Raw genomic sequence first — 17339 nt, forward strand, 5'->3', positions numbered from 1 at the left:
TGCGGCTATGCCCATCAAGGTGTCTGAGCTGGTGTCAGCGAATGTCATGCTGGTTTCTGGGGTTTTGAGGTGGACACTATGGGGCAACCACAAGGATAATTTGGCAGAAGACATTTTACATCACACGCAAGTGCAAAATCCGAACCTGGAACTTGACTACAGTGATGCCATCTTTGATCAGGCTCTCATCATTGAAGACAAGATCAAGGCTTTGGGTGGCTCTGACCTCAAAACTTTTGCCCTTCATGACCCTCAGCAACACAATGACAATGCACTCAAAAATGAAATTTTGAGAGAGACCAACTACAACATGGAACAGCTTGCTGAATACATTACAAGAGAATGAGCCATGTCTGGTTCCAGACCAAAGAGAAGACTTCAATAAGATTACACAAGCAGTTTTCAATGGGAGTGGTGGCACTTTCTTTCTGGATGCTCCCGGTGGAACTGCCAAAACTTTTCCCATCAATCTTCTTTTCACAAAAATCCGGCAGATAAACATGATTGCCTTTGCAGTGGCATCATCAGGCATTGCCACCACACTGTTGACAGGAGGAAGAACAGCTCACTCAGTCTCCAAGTTACTCTTAAATCTGGCAAGTATGGAGGCACCAACCTGCAACATTGGCAGGGGCACTGGCAAAGCAAAGCTCCTGCAGGAGTGCCTTCTCATTGACTGGGATGAGTGTACAATGTCAAACAAGGCTGCCTGAGAGGATCTTCATCGCACCATGCAAGATCTTCGACATAATGACAGAAGAATGGGTGGAGTGACTGGTGATGGCTGGGGATTTTCGACGGACACTGCCAATAATTCCACATTGAACAAAACTTGATGAACTGCAGGCCTGCCTCAAAGCCTCATACATTTGGAACAACATATGTATTTGGGATAACTCCACCTCCTCAAATCCTCAACTGCCTTCTGCCCCTCTCTTATTACTCCCCACTGGACCTCAAACCAGCACCACAGAGCCTTTTCTCCTCCTCAACCGCCCCCCTCCCCTCGCTCTTCTGCAATCCCCCACACTCTTTCAACAACTCTCCTTACCCCCCCTCCTCCCTTGTCCTACCCTCCCCCTCACCTACCCTCCCCTGCACCCAAAGCCTCCTCCCTCCATCTTCATTAACAGTGTATACCTCAAATATCCGGGGCCTTCAATCAAACCGGATAGATCTTTCCATACAGGTTGCCACTGACAAACCAGACATAATCTGCCGAACATAAACTTTCCTCCCCCAAGACGTCTCTAACTCACGAGTCTCTCCCTGGTTACTCCCTCCTCTGGTATGACAGACATGAGCCTCATCCTGGTAGAGGAGTTGTTCTCTTCATGAAAGAATCTATTCATCACTCTCCATGCACTCCCCTCACTCTTCCACACTCCCAGGAATACCTCTGGCTACGGCTTCCCCTCCACTCCCACGTCATGTTTATATGTGTGCTGTACCGTTCACCGAACAGTGATGATTCTATTTACACCTCACTATCCGAAAACATGGACCAACTTCTATCCTCTCATCTGAACTCTCTCTTTCTCATATGTGGCGACTTCAATTGTCATCATGCCAATTGGCTGGGTGCGGGTACCACTCTCACCTGCCATGGCACTTCAGCAAAAGATTTCTGCGACTCATTGAGATTGACTCAATCGGTCAACTTCCCGACCCGGTTCTCAAACAACGGTACTCCGTCTCTTCTGGATCTGATTTCGACAAATTTCCCTGAAAATGTCTGCTGGTCTTCCTCTTCTCCAATCTGTTCTTCTGACCATGTGCTTGTCAAAGTGGACATCTCTCTGGCTGTTATCAGAGAACCACTTCAGCGCCGTCGATTCTGGCATTTCACTCAAGCCGACTGGCAGGGTCTCCGAGCAGCCATCAAACTTCAAGACTGGTCTCCCATCGCTACTTTCTCCAATATCAACTCGTCCTGGGAATTCTTTCAAATAAACTTGCTCTCTCTCTCATGCACAGATTTACCCCCTCTCGTCTTCAGTTGTCCTACGCTTCCTCCCACCCAAGGTTCACTGAAGCTTGTGGCGAGGCATTTGTCCTGAAATAACTTTCCTTTGCCTCATGGAAAGCAAACCCTCAGGAGAGCCAGAAAACAACATCTTTCTAATCTCAAGTCTGAACTCTCAAACCTCTCTCCCTCCTCAAAATCCTGGTGGCGTTTAATCAAATCTGTTTCTGGTGTATGTTCCTCCTCCATCCCCTCCCTTACCTCAAATGGCCGCACTGCTGATACCGCACGTGAAAAGGCTGAAAGCCTGAACTCAGAAACCCATCACTTTCTGTACCCACCTTACATAGTTGAACCCAGCTGTCCCTGGACTCTATGTGCTTTTCTCCTGACAAGGTGGAGAGCTTGCTGTGAAACCTCGACTCAGATTCTGCAACCGGTCCAGACGGCAATAGCCCACGTGTCCTAAAAACCTGCTCCTCTGCTCTTGCTCACCCTCTCTCTGTTCCATTCACCCTCTCATTTGCTCAAGATCATCTGCCATCTGCTTGGAAATCAGCAAACATGACCGCTCTACAGAAAGAGGGTGCAAAAACAGATCCCTGCAACTACAGACCAATCAGCCTGCTCCCAATCATCAGCAAGGTTATGGAATCCATCATCGCTTCAGACATTAAATCGTTCCTCTTCGCCAATGGCTTGATTTCCAATCATCAATTTGGTTTCAGACCAGGTCACTCTCCCCGAGATATGCTGCTTCTGCTCTCCCATCAATGGATGGAGGTCCTCAATGCAGACATGAAATCAGAGCCATATCCCTAGACATATCACGTGCTTTTGACACAGTCTGGCACCCTGCCCTGCTCACCAAACTCTCTTCCCATGGTATCCAAAGCCATCTCCACTCATGGCTCGCAGACTTCCTCTCCTGTCGCAGTCAACGTGTGGCCCTAAATGGAGTTCTCTCATCCCCTCTTCCTGTCCAGGCTGGAGTTCCTCAAGGTAGCGTTCTGGGCCCTGTTCTTTTTCTGGTTTTCGTCAATGATCTCTCTGACTCCTGGAAAATCCTCTTCATCTCTTTGCTGATGACTCCACACTCTGCCTTACCATCTGTCATCCCTCAGACGGGAAAGCAGCAGCTTCTTTGCTCACTGCAGATCTGGAAAAATCACAAACTCTTCCAACACGTGGAACATGTCATTCAATCCCGACAAATCTCACACTCTCACCATGTCTTTCTGAAAGGACCATTTGGAGCCCACCCCCCGCCCCTGCCCCCACCCCCAATATACTTTCTCAACAATCCTCTGGAAGAAGTCCTTTCAATCAAGCTTCTGGGGCTCACTATCTGCCATGATCTTTCCTGGGAAAGCCACATTTCCAACCTGGACTCCAAAGCCAGTCGCCAACTGGGAATCCTCTGTCATGCAAAGTCCTTCCTCAGCCCTCCTGAGCTCCTGATCACATACAAATCTTTCGTCCACAGCCTGATGGAGTACTGCTCTCCCCTCTGGTCTGATGCTCCTGCCTGTCGCCTTTTTCGGCTTCACGCTCTGGAAACCAAGGCATTTAGGATCATTGGTATCTCCAGCGGTGAGGCTGCGCCTTTGGGCCTCTCACTCTCTCACCGCAGGCAGGTCAGTAGCCTTTCTGTCTTCTACCGCCACCTCTCCTGTGTTGCCCCCCTGCTCTGTCTGCGATATGTCTCCCCCACATATTTCCGCAGGGCGCTCATGGTCCGCCAGCAACCCCCTTCTGGTAAAACTACCAAAATCATGAATCACTGCTCACCTTCACCCTTTCATTCCTCTTTTATCCCACCTTTGGAATATATTCCCCCACTCTCTTCAATCCCATTCTTCCCTCCAGGCCTTCAAAACAGCTGTTCCCCACCACCACTTATCTTTCCCCATCCAAAACCATGATCTTTTCTACCCACGTTAATCCACCCCAACCCCACCTCCTTAAAATTCGCTGCTTTCCTTCCTGAAAGTTCATGTAATGTCCATCTTCTATACACCATGTTCCCTGCCCCATCCCTCTCCCTTCCACAGATCTCCTAATGTCTCTATTCCCCACTGTTTTGTCTTTCCCTCTCCTGCTACTCTTGTCTCCTGCCCCCCCCCCCCTCCCACACTTGTGCATTGTGCGTTTGCTCTCATACGATCCTCGACAATGTATGCAAAAAATGCGCGTGCTTCAAGTAGGTGGTTCATCTGCTGTGGAGCTTGCTGCAAGCCTGCTCAACCTGGGAAATGGAGGCATGGTATCTGAAAATCAAGCTGGAACTTTCTCGATGAACAACATTGGGAAAACAGTTGCAACACTTCAACAACTCCAAGATGCAGTATTTCCAAATGTTGCACATAACTTCCATGACCACAAGTTGCTTTGCCAAAGAGCCATCTTTTCACCAAAAAAATGATGCAGCCAATTCCACAGTGGCCTTCTTACATAGTTACCTGGCACTTTGTAAATGTAATAGTTGGTTGAAACTGTAACAGGCACAAATGAAGCAGTTCACAACCCTACAGAATCTCTTAACTCTCTAGAACTACCAGGTGTGCCTCCTCACAATCTGCAGCTCAAGAGTGGTGCACCCATTATGCTTCTCAGGAATCTGGACCCACCAACACTCTGCAATGGAACATGTTTGGCTGTCAAGAAGCTCATACCACATGTCATTGAAGCCACAATCATGACAAGCCATGCAGCAGGACAGGATGTCCTCATTCCACGCATTCCAATCATCCCATCTGACTTGCCATTTCAATTTAGAAGGTCCAGTTCCCTGTCCACCTCAGTTTTGCCATGAGCATCATCAAGGCACAAGGACGATCCCTCAAAGTCGTTGGCCTCGACCTGCAAAGCCCATGCTTTTCTCATGGCAAACTCTATGTTTGTTGTTCCAGAGCTGACAATAGCAAAAACCTTTTCGTCTTGGCACCACATGGAAAAACATGCAACATTGTCTATCCTGAAGCTCTACAAGGATAAAAAACAAAAAACAATGTCAAACTGATAAATTGTGATGTGAAATCCTCAGTGCTGAAGAAGACAAAACAGTGCTGGAGAAGAAGGCAGAAAGAGGACGCAGAATAAAGGCAGAAAGAGAAACACAGGAGGAGGAAAATAGAAGACCAATGAAAATAAGACAACAAAGAAGAAAGAAAGAAGGAGAGGCAGATAGAAGAAGAAAGATACAAGAAGATAAAAAGGCAGAAGGTTAGGAAGATAGAAGTACACAAAGATGACAAAAAACAAGGAATAACAAAAATCCAGAGCAGAAAAAACTCAACAACATCAAGAAGCAACACAAGAAGTGAAAGCAGCAGCAATGACTGCATTCTGCCCTCCCGTACCTGTGATCTCACAATCATTGTGTTGTACTCCAGTTGGTTGTCCGTACTATCTGGTTCAGGAGGACACAGTTAAAACCTATGAAACCTTCACCGCCCCTGTGTGAAGCGGGTATATTGCCGTAAAATACAAAACACACAGGAAATGGCGCTTTGTGTTGAGGTGTGGCTGTGATGGTCATGGTTAACCCTCAACTAGTCATAGATCCCTGGGGGTTAAACACGGCAAGCTTTTGTCTTATTTGCTGTCTCCCACATGTCTCTGTCTTTCTCTTTCCTCCTGCCCGCTCTTCACTCCTCCCCCCTTCCCATTCTCTCACCCCCTCCCAACTCACCACCCTCTCTGTCCCTCTGTCCCCCCCTCTCTCTCTGTCTCTCACCCCATTCTCACCCATTCATCCACAAATGCAAACATTTCTGGCAAGCTCTGACCAGGGGTGAGTTCAGCTTCTTTCCCCTTTCCACTTTCAGCACGTATCAGCAACTCCATAACCAGAACAAACAAAATGGGGAAGATGGCACACTCCACCGGAATCCTTACTTCCAACCTCTGCCATTCTGTTATAAAGGACTGTTGCAAACTGCATCCAAAACTGATTAGAATACACCATCAAAAAAAATCCCTAAGTCTTCCCAGCATCCAAAATAAATGCATGGCATGCATATCTGATTGAGGCATGAGGCACCGACCCATATGCATTCTTCTTTTGCTTCTTGCAATACTTGTCACACCATTGCTGAGTGCTCGATGCATCCTGGCGACGCTGATATTCCTGCCTTCTGACAGAGCCATCCACAAAACCATTCTCTCTGATGAAGACTGAGCGAAGCAGCAAAAATGGCAAACAATATCTTCCCATCAACATTGAGTAATCATATTGGTCTAAACCGCTCAAGCATCACAGCTTCCTTCTGCCCGACTCCATTGACTGGGCACACCACCTTCAACGCATTTCAAGCAGTACGTATATTATATATAATCATTCCAAAAGAGCTCATAGCTAAAGTCAAGTCATCTGTTGAAATCATTTCAAACATACTGTGGACTATGTATTTATTACTCTATCCCATGTAATTAATTATGGCCTTCAAGGCCACAAGGGTTTGTCACTGCAGTTTATGGGTTTTTATGGCTGACAAGTGGCCTCGAAGTGAGCATGCTCAGCTCGAAGTTATCTAGCCTGGATTTGAAGCCCGACCTAGCTATAAACCGTGTTTCACAGGCGGATGGATGTTAAACGGAATATCCTGTCTGCTGCAGTCGTCGATGGACGTTAAAGATCCCATGTTGTCCTTCGCGAAGAGTTGGCGAGCTATTGCCGGCATCATGAACAAATTCCAAATTCCTGCCCTAACCTGCAGAGAGAATTGTATCAATGGCACAGCCCCACCCTCAGCAAATTGATGCTACCCTGCAGCCTTGGGCTGCATACAAAAGAAGAAGAAGGAGAAGAAGATGGCTGTTCATACAATGCCATCACCTTTATATCAATGCATCCTCATATTACAATATTGTTACACAAGCTAAATGGAAAATGTATTTGTAAAAGCATCCTATATAAAGGATTTTTTTTTTCGTATACAGTCAAGGCTTGTGGAGGAGACAGACCACCCCAAGGATTGATAAGTTACATCATATTAGGAGCTTGGGACAATTCTGTGGATATGCAGAGGCATGAGCATGGCTCTACAGCACTTGTGCATGGAAGTGTAGTGTAAGTGAAGCTGTCATACGAGTGAACGCCTGATGTGTGATTGTGACTAATGCATCCACTATCGAATAATTGTTGAGGGCATCAAATTGTTGAATTATCTGGAAAAAAATGAAAGTCTTACCGTGCCAGAATTTATGTATTTCTTTTTCCGTGCTTTCTTCTTTGGGTTGATAACCTGTGGTGACAAAGAGAAAACCCACATACAAGCTGATAACACATCACAGCATACAGTAGCGTACAAATAACTTCACAGTGAATATCACAGAAAATTTTCAAACGCTGCATCCAATCTGGATACTAGAATTATTTAATTTTTTTTAAAGTGATTCTTCACCATTGAGATATGGGGCTAAAACGATATATAGCACAATATCTCAAAAAGGTTATGGATGGATTGACACAAAATTTGGTGGACAGATTTGGGAGTATCACGAGGAAGAATTGATTCAATTTTGGTGAAGATCCGAGTCCAGATCTGGATACTACAATTATTTAATTTCTTAACTGATTCTTCACCATTGAGAGATGGGGCTAAAAACGACATTGCATGACATCTCAAACAGTTGAGGATGGATTCGGATGAAACTTTGTGTTAAAATTGGGCGTGTGAAAGGGACTAATTGATTCGATTTTGGTGAAGATCTGAATCCGGATTCGAGAATTTTTCAACTGATTCTTCACCATTGAGAGATGGGGCCAAAAATAATATAAAGCACAATATCTCAAAAGGTTATGGATGGATTCACATTCAACTTGGTGGACAGGTTAGGATTGCCACGAGGATGAACTGATTCAATTTTGGTGAAGATCCAAGTCCAAATCTGAATGCAATATTTTTTGAATTTTTAACTGATTATTCAATTTTGAGAGATGGGGCTAAAAATGATATCTCAAAAAGTTGTTGACGGATTCAGATGAAACTTGTTGGATGGGTTGGGTGTGTGAGAAGGACTAATTGATTCGATTTTGGTGAAGATTTGAATCTGAATTCGGATTTGAGAAATTTTCAGAACTTCACCATTGAAGTATAGCATGTTATCAAATATGAAACGATGTATAGCTAAAAAAATACAACAAAAAGTATGTATGTATATGTATATGTAGATGAATATATGTATATATATATATATATATATATATATATATATATATATATATATATATATATATATATATATGGTCAAAATCTATGTATGACATTTTAGCTGTAAAAGTTGTGGATGACTAGTGACAAAACGAGGTGGAAGAGTTGGTTAGGTGACAAGAACAAGCCGATTCGATTTTGGTTAAGGTCCGGAATCAGATCCCACCTATCAGTGGCACACAAAATATAAACTATTCAGCTTGGCGGAGGTATGTTCTCTCTGAAATGCTGTTCCGCTTCGCCAAGTTGTCACTATTTGAGTGATTTTTCATTTGTTTGCATTTGTTTGTTTGTCCACACAGACTTTCTTGTTTTTCTCCACAACCGCTTGCCAGATTGAGACAAAATTTCCCCCATTGGTGTGACTACTCATGTAGAATGTTTTAATGATAATTAAGATATTAGGCTCATGTGGTGTGACAGCCATATTGGAAAAATGGAAAAAAATTTGACCACTGTATCTCTGAAATCACACCAAGGAAAAATTTGAAACTTGGCGCATAGCAAGTACTCCTCATGGGGAACGAGTGTGGTTCTTTTATGAAGCCATAAAGTGCCCTAATTATGACGTCATAATTACATATGTAGAATGCCACATCCGATAAGCATGAACATTTTTGATAGTCATCTAGGCTCTAGATAGGATAGTCTAGATAGGATAGATAGATACTAGATAGGATAGTCATTTTGATAGTCAGGCTCAGGTGTCCAATCAAAGCGGGACATCTTGGTACCCGGACATTACTGCCAGCAGTTTTAAAGTGGCAGTTCTAATATTGTCTCTTATTAATTACGCAACACACCAGTACACAAACACCACACAAAATACACCACACAAAACAAGTCTAGGCAAGGGTCTGCAATCTCTGATTGCTCTTTTTCTTGCTCAAAAATATATTGGGCTTGATATGTTCTCGTGGATCAGGCATTACGTGGCGGAGGTATGCGCTCTACCGAATGCCCTTCTAGTTTTAGATGAAATGACATTTAGTTAAAAAGAAATCACTTTTGCAAACATAGAGTGTGGCAGTAATATGAGCAGTGATGAAAGATCTTTTGAAAGCCATGGAACATGATAACTACTGGAAGGTAATTACGGTATCCAATATGAAAATCAAATAATGCTTCAAACAATTTGCACACATCAAAATGCTTGTTACTTCCACCACCAAAAGTAGATGGAGGTTTTGGTTTCACCCCTATCTGTTTGTCTGTCAATGTGTGAGCAGGATATCTCAAATAGCTATGGACGGATTCCGAACGAAACTTGGTGGACAGGTTTGGTGTGTGGCACGGACAAATTTATTTGATTTTGGTGAAGATCTGGATCTGGATACAGATACAATAATTTTCTTGTTGTTTTTAAATGTGATTCTAGACCATTGAGAGATGGTGACAAAAACGATATGTCGCACGATATCTCAAAAAGTTATGGCCGGATTCTGACAAAACTTGGTGGACGAATGGGTCGGTGACAAGAACAAGCCGATTAGATTTTGGTTATGGTCCAGATGCAGATTTGACCCATCAGTGGGATACACATCATAAACTCTTCAGCCTGACAGAGGTATGTGCTCTACCAAGTGTCATTACAGTTTGTGATTGGAATGATCATGTAAAGAAATCGTTACCACGTCAAAGTGAAAACTTGCAAGGTAACAGGAAATCAATGGGATAATCGACCGCATCTAAACCGATCAAATTTCAAAGCTGGGACTGACTGCACCAACTACAGTGTTCCAAAGTGAACATATAAGTAGCAACAAAAAAAACAGCACAGCAATCTTGAAATCACCAAAGATAATTGAGTTAAAGAGAGAAAGCTTTGTGGATGGTCAGTTCTTGCCAACCATGAGATGTACCTCGTAGACGTGAAAATTATTGTGACCACGTGACAGTTCTCGATAGCTCGTTGTGAATTCTCCAATAAAATCGTGGCTGCAAAAGATAGGTTTCACCTTCTGGAAGAAACACCACAAGCAATTGTGCTACAAAATACCTAAGTGTTACTGCATGTCTTCCTTACCTGCCATCCCTGTCCCAGTCATAAACTTCCACCCGGATGGTTCTGGAAACGAGTAAAAGGTGGACAATCAAGGGAAAACATACCGGCATCGCTTGGAGAGAATCATCAATGTGCACGTGGCTTCAATGCTTTGATTGGATTTAAGTTGGATATTCAGGCAGGTAATATGGTGGTGTGTCCAGAACCAATACAACTCCCTTAACTATTGTCTATGAACAGAATTTGAATTAGATTGTCTGGAACCAAATGGATCCACACAATCTGTTCTCAAAGAACATGCCACCTGCCACCATCTCAGCAAGGGTAGATCCAAATATACAATGCATCATAAAAAGCCCATTTTCTTTCGGAATTCAACCTAAATACTGATGTATTCAGTGAGGTGGTAACCTCCGATCAAAAAAAATATGGCATCAAATGTGAAAAATAACTGTTAATTAAGACCTCACCATGATCGGTAAAATCGGCAAAGGAGGAGTCATGTGTCCTCTCAAATGCGCAAATCATTCAAAAACATCGTACAAATACAACCTATACATCGATTTAAAGGAAATTTTACTGCTCATCTAAAGAAGTAACTCTCAAGGAAGAAAAGTTTGTAGAACAATGTTGCCACCTTAGCCAAATTCACCAAATATACACATCAAATATATATATATATATATATATATATATATATATATATATATATATATATATATATATATATACATATGTATATATGCGTCGTATGGTTGAAAAGAACCAAGTTAACATCGTGATTTGATTTTTGATTGGAAATAGATTGTCGATGTTTCATTAATTTCGCCATGGATGTCTCACCTCAAATGATACATTTTTTGGAGTATGTATTCTTGGTAGAAACGGGATTTCAGTGTAAAAATTCAGTGATGAAATGCATCGTAGGTGGAGCCGGTAACCTTGGCAACCATTAAGTTTTGTGGTTTTCAAATGGTTTCTGGTCACCATCAGAAAAATATTCAATTGCAGGTGAGATCTATTTCATTTCTTACAACATTATCGATATCTCCAACCTCTTAACGATGACTTATGAGGGGCCATTCTAAAATGATGTACATAACGCATGGGGGTTGGTGTGTGTGTCCAAACGTTATTGAGTTTTACACTTGCAGGGGGTTGGGAGTGTTTCCAGAGCCGTTATGTAATGACCTTTTTCGTTACATATTAAAACAAGCTGTAAAAGGACCTTATGGACGTTTCTGGGTGAGCTTTACCATAACTTTGAATGAGGTTCCGATTGAGCATTTTTATATTCGCCATGGCTTTGCCGAGAGATCTCACTGTAAGCTGGTCGATGGAAGAAAAAACAAGTGATGCCACCTCCCTGAGAAGAGGAAGAAGAGGCTGCAAAGGTCTCTCTCACTCTCACTATGTCTCTGCAAAATGACCATTTGGAACACCCCCCCCCCCCCCCGCAATCTACTTTGTCAACAATCCTCTGGAAGAAGGGCTTTCATCAAGCTTCTGGGTCTCACTATCTGCCATTATCTTTCTTGCTAAAGCCACATTTCCAACCCCTGGCTTCCAAAGCCAGTCATCGACTGGGAATCCTCCATCATGCAAAGTCCTTCCTCAGCACACCTAAGCACCTGACCACACACAAAGCTTTCGTCCACAGCCTGATGGAGTACTGCTCTCCCCTCTGGCTTGGTACTCCTGCCTCTCACCTTTCTCAGCTTCACGCTGTGGAAACCAAAGCATTTCGGATCATTGGTATCTCCTGCGGTGAGGCTGAGACTTTGGGGCTCTCACTCTCCCACCGCAGGCAAGTCGGTGGTCTTTCTGTCTTCTATCGTCTCCTCTCCGGTCTCGCCCCCCTGCTCTGTCTGTGATATGTCCCCCCCCCCAATATTTCCGCAGGTCGCTCAAGGTCTGCCAGCAACCCCCTTCTGATAAAACTACCAAAATCACGAATCACTGCTCACCTTCACTCTTTCATTACTCTTCCCCCTCCCCCCCCTTGGGAATAAACGCCCACACTCCCTTCAATCCCATTCTTCCCTCCAGGCCTTCAAAACAGCTGTTCACCACAACCTCTTATCTTCCCCCATCCAAACTCTCGATGTTTTCTACCCCCCATTAATCCACCGCAAATCCACCTCCTTCAAATTCCCTGCTTTCCTTCTTGAAAGTCCCTGTAGTGTCCATCTTGTATATCCCATGTTTCCTGCCCCATCCATCTCCCTTCCACAGATCTCCAAATGTCTCTGTTCCCCACTGTTTTGTCCTTCCCTCTCCCATCTCTTTTGTCTCCTGCTCCCCTTGTTGTGTGTTGGCTCTCATACGACCCTCGACAGTGTTTGCAAAAAAAACAAAAAAACATAACAGGAAAATGTGTATAAGGCTGTACCCATTTCTGAGTTATATACATTCACTTACCCCCTACTCTTAATATAATGTAGTGCATTTGTGTGTTATTACTCTGCACTCGCAAAGCGAAAAGCAAGGTCAGGCATTCGGTAGCGTATGTGTGGCATATGTGCGTGCGTGCCTGCATTTTAAAATTCAATTTCTCAGCCACCGTTGGTCCTATTGGCACAAAGTTTTACCATAGGAGTGCCTCCGCCTGTAGAATTTCTTTTAAATTTATAATTGGAAAAATGCCATCTTGGAAAAACGATGCACCTCCATATTTCCCAAACTGCTCAATGAGAAAATTGAAACGTGGCTCATTGTCAAGGCAATGGGGATAAGATATGTTGATGATATCATCAGTGCCTTCATTATGATGTCGTAATTCGACAAGTACAATGCTTGATCTGATCAGTTCGAAAAAAAAAAATTTCCTCTGCAACAATTAGTCCGATGGACACAAAATTTTCAGATTATGAGTGGCTCCTCGTGTGTAATTTTTAAAATCATAATTATGTCGTCATAGGTCACGTGATACAGGCGCCATCTTGAAAAAATTGGAAAAAGATGCACCTCTATATCTCCGAAACCGCTCCATGGAAAAAATTGAAACATGGCTTATTGTCAAGTACTCCCCTTGTGGAATAAGATTTGTCAATGATGATGTCATCAGTACCTTATTTATGATGTCATAATTTGATGAGTACAACACTTGATTCAATCAGTATGAATTTTATTTCTCTGCAATTCTTGGTCCAATTGACACAAAATTTTCATCATTGGAGTGCCTCCACCTGTAGAATGTTTTAATGATAACCATGATGTCATAGGTCATGTACAGTGGAAAAACTGAAAAAAGTTGACTGAGCAGGGTAAGTATTCTATGAATACCATCTAAATAGAGAACAAATGGGGTTCTGAGGCAGCCATTCAAATGAATGGGTGAAAAGGGAAAAACTTTCTGACTTAAGCCCAAAAAGCCCAAAATAGGAGACTGATTTTCTCCCCCTCACATACAAGCAAATGTGAAATTGAGACTTACTGATTAAAGCACTTCTTTCCTTTCATATATTCATTCCACTCAAAGAGTGAAGCAATGAATATTTCTCCATGTTCTACTTTCAGGAATAACTTCATTTTCTTATAACATTCATTTCCTTCGGTTTTGTAAAATGTGGAAGTGATTTTAGAGCACAGTCGTGCCGTGAAAATGAGGACGTATTCTTGTCTCTCGTGGTTATATTTTAAATCATCAGAACACTAACAGAACAAAGTTTAGCTAAAAACAGGTTTTAAACGTATGTTTTATCAAAATCATCTAAAGCAGGCATCGGCAACCTCAACCAGGCCGCAGGCCACTGGGCCACGTTCGGGCCACCTCGCGGGCCGCAACCCCCTCCCAACCCAAAAAAATAACAAACACACCTAAAATCAATGATAATAAATGTAATTGTAAATTGAACCTTAAGACCTTCAGCCAACTGAAACAACAACGAAAAAATATTTAAGACCAAGTTAAGTGGACTAGAAGCAAAAATAATTTATTGTGACGTACAGAGACTGTGATATATGTAGAAGAATCATATGTCCACATACGTTAAATTTGCCATCGGTTCAGAAAATTGTTTCGCGGGCCGCATCTAATGGAAATCCGGACAAGGCGCCGCGGGTCGCACGGGAGGAGCTCGCGGGCCGCAGGTTGCCCATCTCGGATCTAAAGCAAGATGTTCCATTTTCGTGTTAAAATGAGCCAGTTTGGAGGCAGCCAAGCTGCCTCGCCAAAACAATTCCGAAGTCATTTCCTATGTGGGGCACACCCTGAACAAACCATTGTTTTGTAATCTCCCATTATGTCAAGTCGCTTATTCAAACCAACTTGTGTGCCCAGTGTGTTTTATTTCGAACATGGAGCGTTCAGATTATTACTACAACCTTGCAGATCAATCGTTTTCACAAGATGACAGGTGAGATCTCAACCCAATTCATTATTTGTTGTTTAAAACAGAATTAAATCACGATACAACAAATAATTATTGGGTTTTTTTCTAACAGGTTGTCCCCAATAAAAACATCGTTCATAACTGATGTTGAAAATGAGTTATCTGAATTACATGACGAGTGGATAGAAATGAACGACTTTCTTGAAGACATTTATTCGTTTCGAAAATAAGTGAATGATATTATTGTTGGCTGGAAAGAAATTCTCTCACGTCCTTTGATTCCGAGTTCAAGGTGAGGAATTATCACTCTGTGTGTGTGTGTGTGTGTGTGTGTGTGTGTGTGTGTGTATGTGTGTGTGTGTGTGTGTGTGTGTGTGTGTGTGTGTGTGTGTGTGTGTGTGTGTGTGTGTCTCTTTCTGTCTCTCTCTCTCTCTCTCTCTCTCTCTCTCTCTCTCTCTCTCTCTCTCTCTCTCTCTCTCTCTCTCTCTCTCTCTCTCTCTCTCTCTCTCTCTCTCCCCACAACCTTTTTTTTGGCATGGTGGTAATTAATTTAAAAGCAATACCACAACTTGGTGGCAATTTTGACTACTTGATTTTTTTATTTTCAGCATAAAAAACTAAATCATATGAGGGTGGTGAAGCGAATGGATTTCGCAACCTTGAATGGGAAGATGTTGAAATTCCACGGGGTGATGATTCATTTTCAACTTGTTCCAGTTTAAATGCTGATCTGGATGAAATGGACACAAAACTCGATCTTCTGGAGGTAAATGTTTAATATATTATTTTATTCATATCATAATATAATCATCTTTATATACCCGAATTGTTCTTCACTCTTTGTTTTGAACAGATTATGTTGATCGAGTTTCAAAATCACAAGACATCTGAAGCAGACTGCTGGGAAAAATCGTCCATTCTCGCAACTGAATATTTACCCAAAGAAAAATGTTTAATATTTTCAATCTTGATGAATTATATTTGCTTTGCTTTCAATTATTTAATTCTTAATTTCAAAAAAAGCATAAAGGAAGTGGAAAGGAGGGGGGGGTAGGTGCGCTCCCCCAATGACCCACCACCCCCCTCATCCCATCCCCCTCCTCATGTGTGTGGGGGAAAGGGTGGGGGATAGGATGAGGGGGGTGGTGGGTCAAAGGTGGAGGTGCACAGGGGGTGGGGGTGGGGCTTGTGTGGATGGGTGTGGCTTGTGTGGGTGGGTGGGGCTTGTGTGGATGGGTGGAGCTTGTGTGGATGGGTGGAGCTTGTGTAGGTGGAGCTTTTGTGGGTGGGTGGGGCTTGTGTGGATGGGTGGGGCTTGTGTGGGTGGGTGGAGGTTGTGTGGATGGGTGGGGCTTGTGTGGATGGGTGGAGCTTGTGTAGGTGGAGCTTTTGTGGGTGGGTGGGGCTTGTGTGGATGGGTGGGGCTTGTGTGGGTGGGTGGAGGTTGTGTGGATGGGTGGGGCTTGTGTGGATGGGTGGAGCTTGTGTAGGTGGAGCTTTTGTGGGTGGGTGGGGCTTGTGTGGATGGGTGGGGCTTGTGTGGGTGGGTGGGGCTTGTGTGGGTGGGTGGGGCTTGTGTGGGTGGGTGAGGCTTGTGTGGGTGGGTGGAGCTTGTGTGGGTGGGTGGGGCTTGTGTGGATGGGTGGGGCTTGTGTGAGTGGGTGGGGCTTGTGTGAGTGGGTGGGACTTGTGTGAGTGGGTGGGGCTTGTGTGGATGGGTGGGGCTTGTGTGGGTAGGTGGGGCTTGTGTGGGTGGGTGGACCTTGTGTGGGTGGAGCAAAATTTCTTTTATTAAATAAACATGTTGTGTGTGGGGAACTAATTAACTAATCACTAATTATGTGGATGTGATGAATGTGGATATGGCTTATGTGGGTTGGGCTTGAGTGGGTGGAGCTTGTGTGGGTGGGGCTTGTGTGGATGTGGCTTTTGTGAGTGGGGCTTGTGTGGATGTGGCTTTTGTGGGTGGGCTTTGCGTGGGTGGGGCTTGTGTGGGTGGGGCTTGTGTGGGTGGAGTCAAAAATAATTTCAATTTATCTTTGTCTTTTGTAATTCCTGTGAATAAAATGAACCTAAAATCTCTTTCCCTTCTAAATCATATATCTTACAAGTCCAAGGAACTGTATCTATTACATCAATGATTTAAAAAAGTTCATTTGTCCATCGCTTCGAAAAACCTTTTTCAAAATGAGATTTCCACCTGTATATTATTTCTATATCACCAACTTTGAACTTAGGCTTTCTGACATTAATTTCTTTTTCAGATTTAAATTTTGTAAATGTTTCTGATGGTTTAGTATTTGTTGAGGTGTGAATCGTATTATTATACTTATCTACAATATCCTGAATTAAAGATAACCATTGTTGAGAACCGAGTTGAGTGAATTTTTTATATAGTCTCTCTTTTAAAGTGCAATTGAATTGCTCAATAACAACCGCTTTTCCTTCATTAAAGGTGCCATATAATATAATGTTGTTATTTTTAAGAAAATTCATAAATATTTTGTTGTAGAACTCTGTACCCTCATCAGTCCACATTTTTTTTTAGGTTTTCGCTTACTTTTATTAAATATCGGTCGCAAGGCTAAAATGAGTGTATTCCCGGTTTTGTTTTTCAAAGGGACAACCCACGCATATCTACTCCTCAAATCAATAACGGTTAAAGCATACTTGTACCCCTTATCATAATTGAGTTCAATTCAATCAGCAGACCAGATATAATCAACTTCCTTGGAATAAACCTTCCTTCTATGAAACTTTGTGATTATTGGTTTATGTAATTAATCAGCTAATTGCTCTTCAATCTTAATGACATC

At 43.0% G+C, this 17339-nt stretch overlaps 1 protein-coding gene across 8 annotated transcripts in view; it reads right to left on the bottom strand.

Moving 5' to 3' along the window:
- LOC147008707 (copine-9-like) overlaps window positions 1–17339 on the bottom strand; it is a 180031-nt gene that overhangs the window by 70046 nt on the left and 92646 nt on the right. For all 8 annotated transcript variants that reach the window (XM_085863431.1, XM_085863434.1, XM_085863433.1 and 5 more), the window contains 3 exons: window positions 10211–10252; window positions 10047–10122; window positions 7162–7215 (listed from right to left, as the gene is read on the bottom strand). In XM_085863431.1, coding sequence (XP_085719557.1) covers window positions 7162–7215; window positions 10047–10122; window positions 10211–10252 — 172 coding nt within the window. The remainder of the gene's footprint in view (window positions 1–7161; window positions 7216–10046; window positions 10123–10210; window positions 10253–17339) is intronic.

This window comes from Eptatretus burgeri, chromosome 18 (assembly GCF_056783735.1).
Source record: "Eptatretus burgeri isolate ZD-2024b chromosome 18, Ebu_testis_v1, whole genome shotgun sequence".
Classification (NCBI taxonomy): Eukaryota; Metazoa; Chordata; class Myxini; order Myxiniformes; family Myxinidae; genus Eptatretus; species Eptatretus burgeri.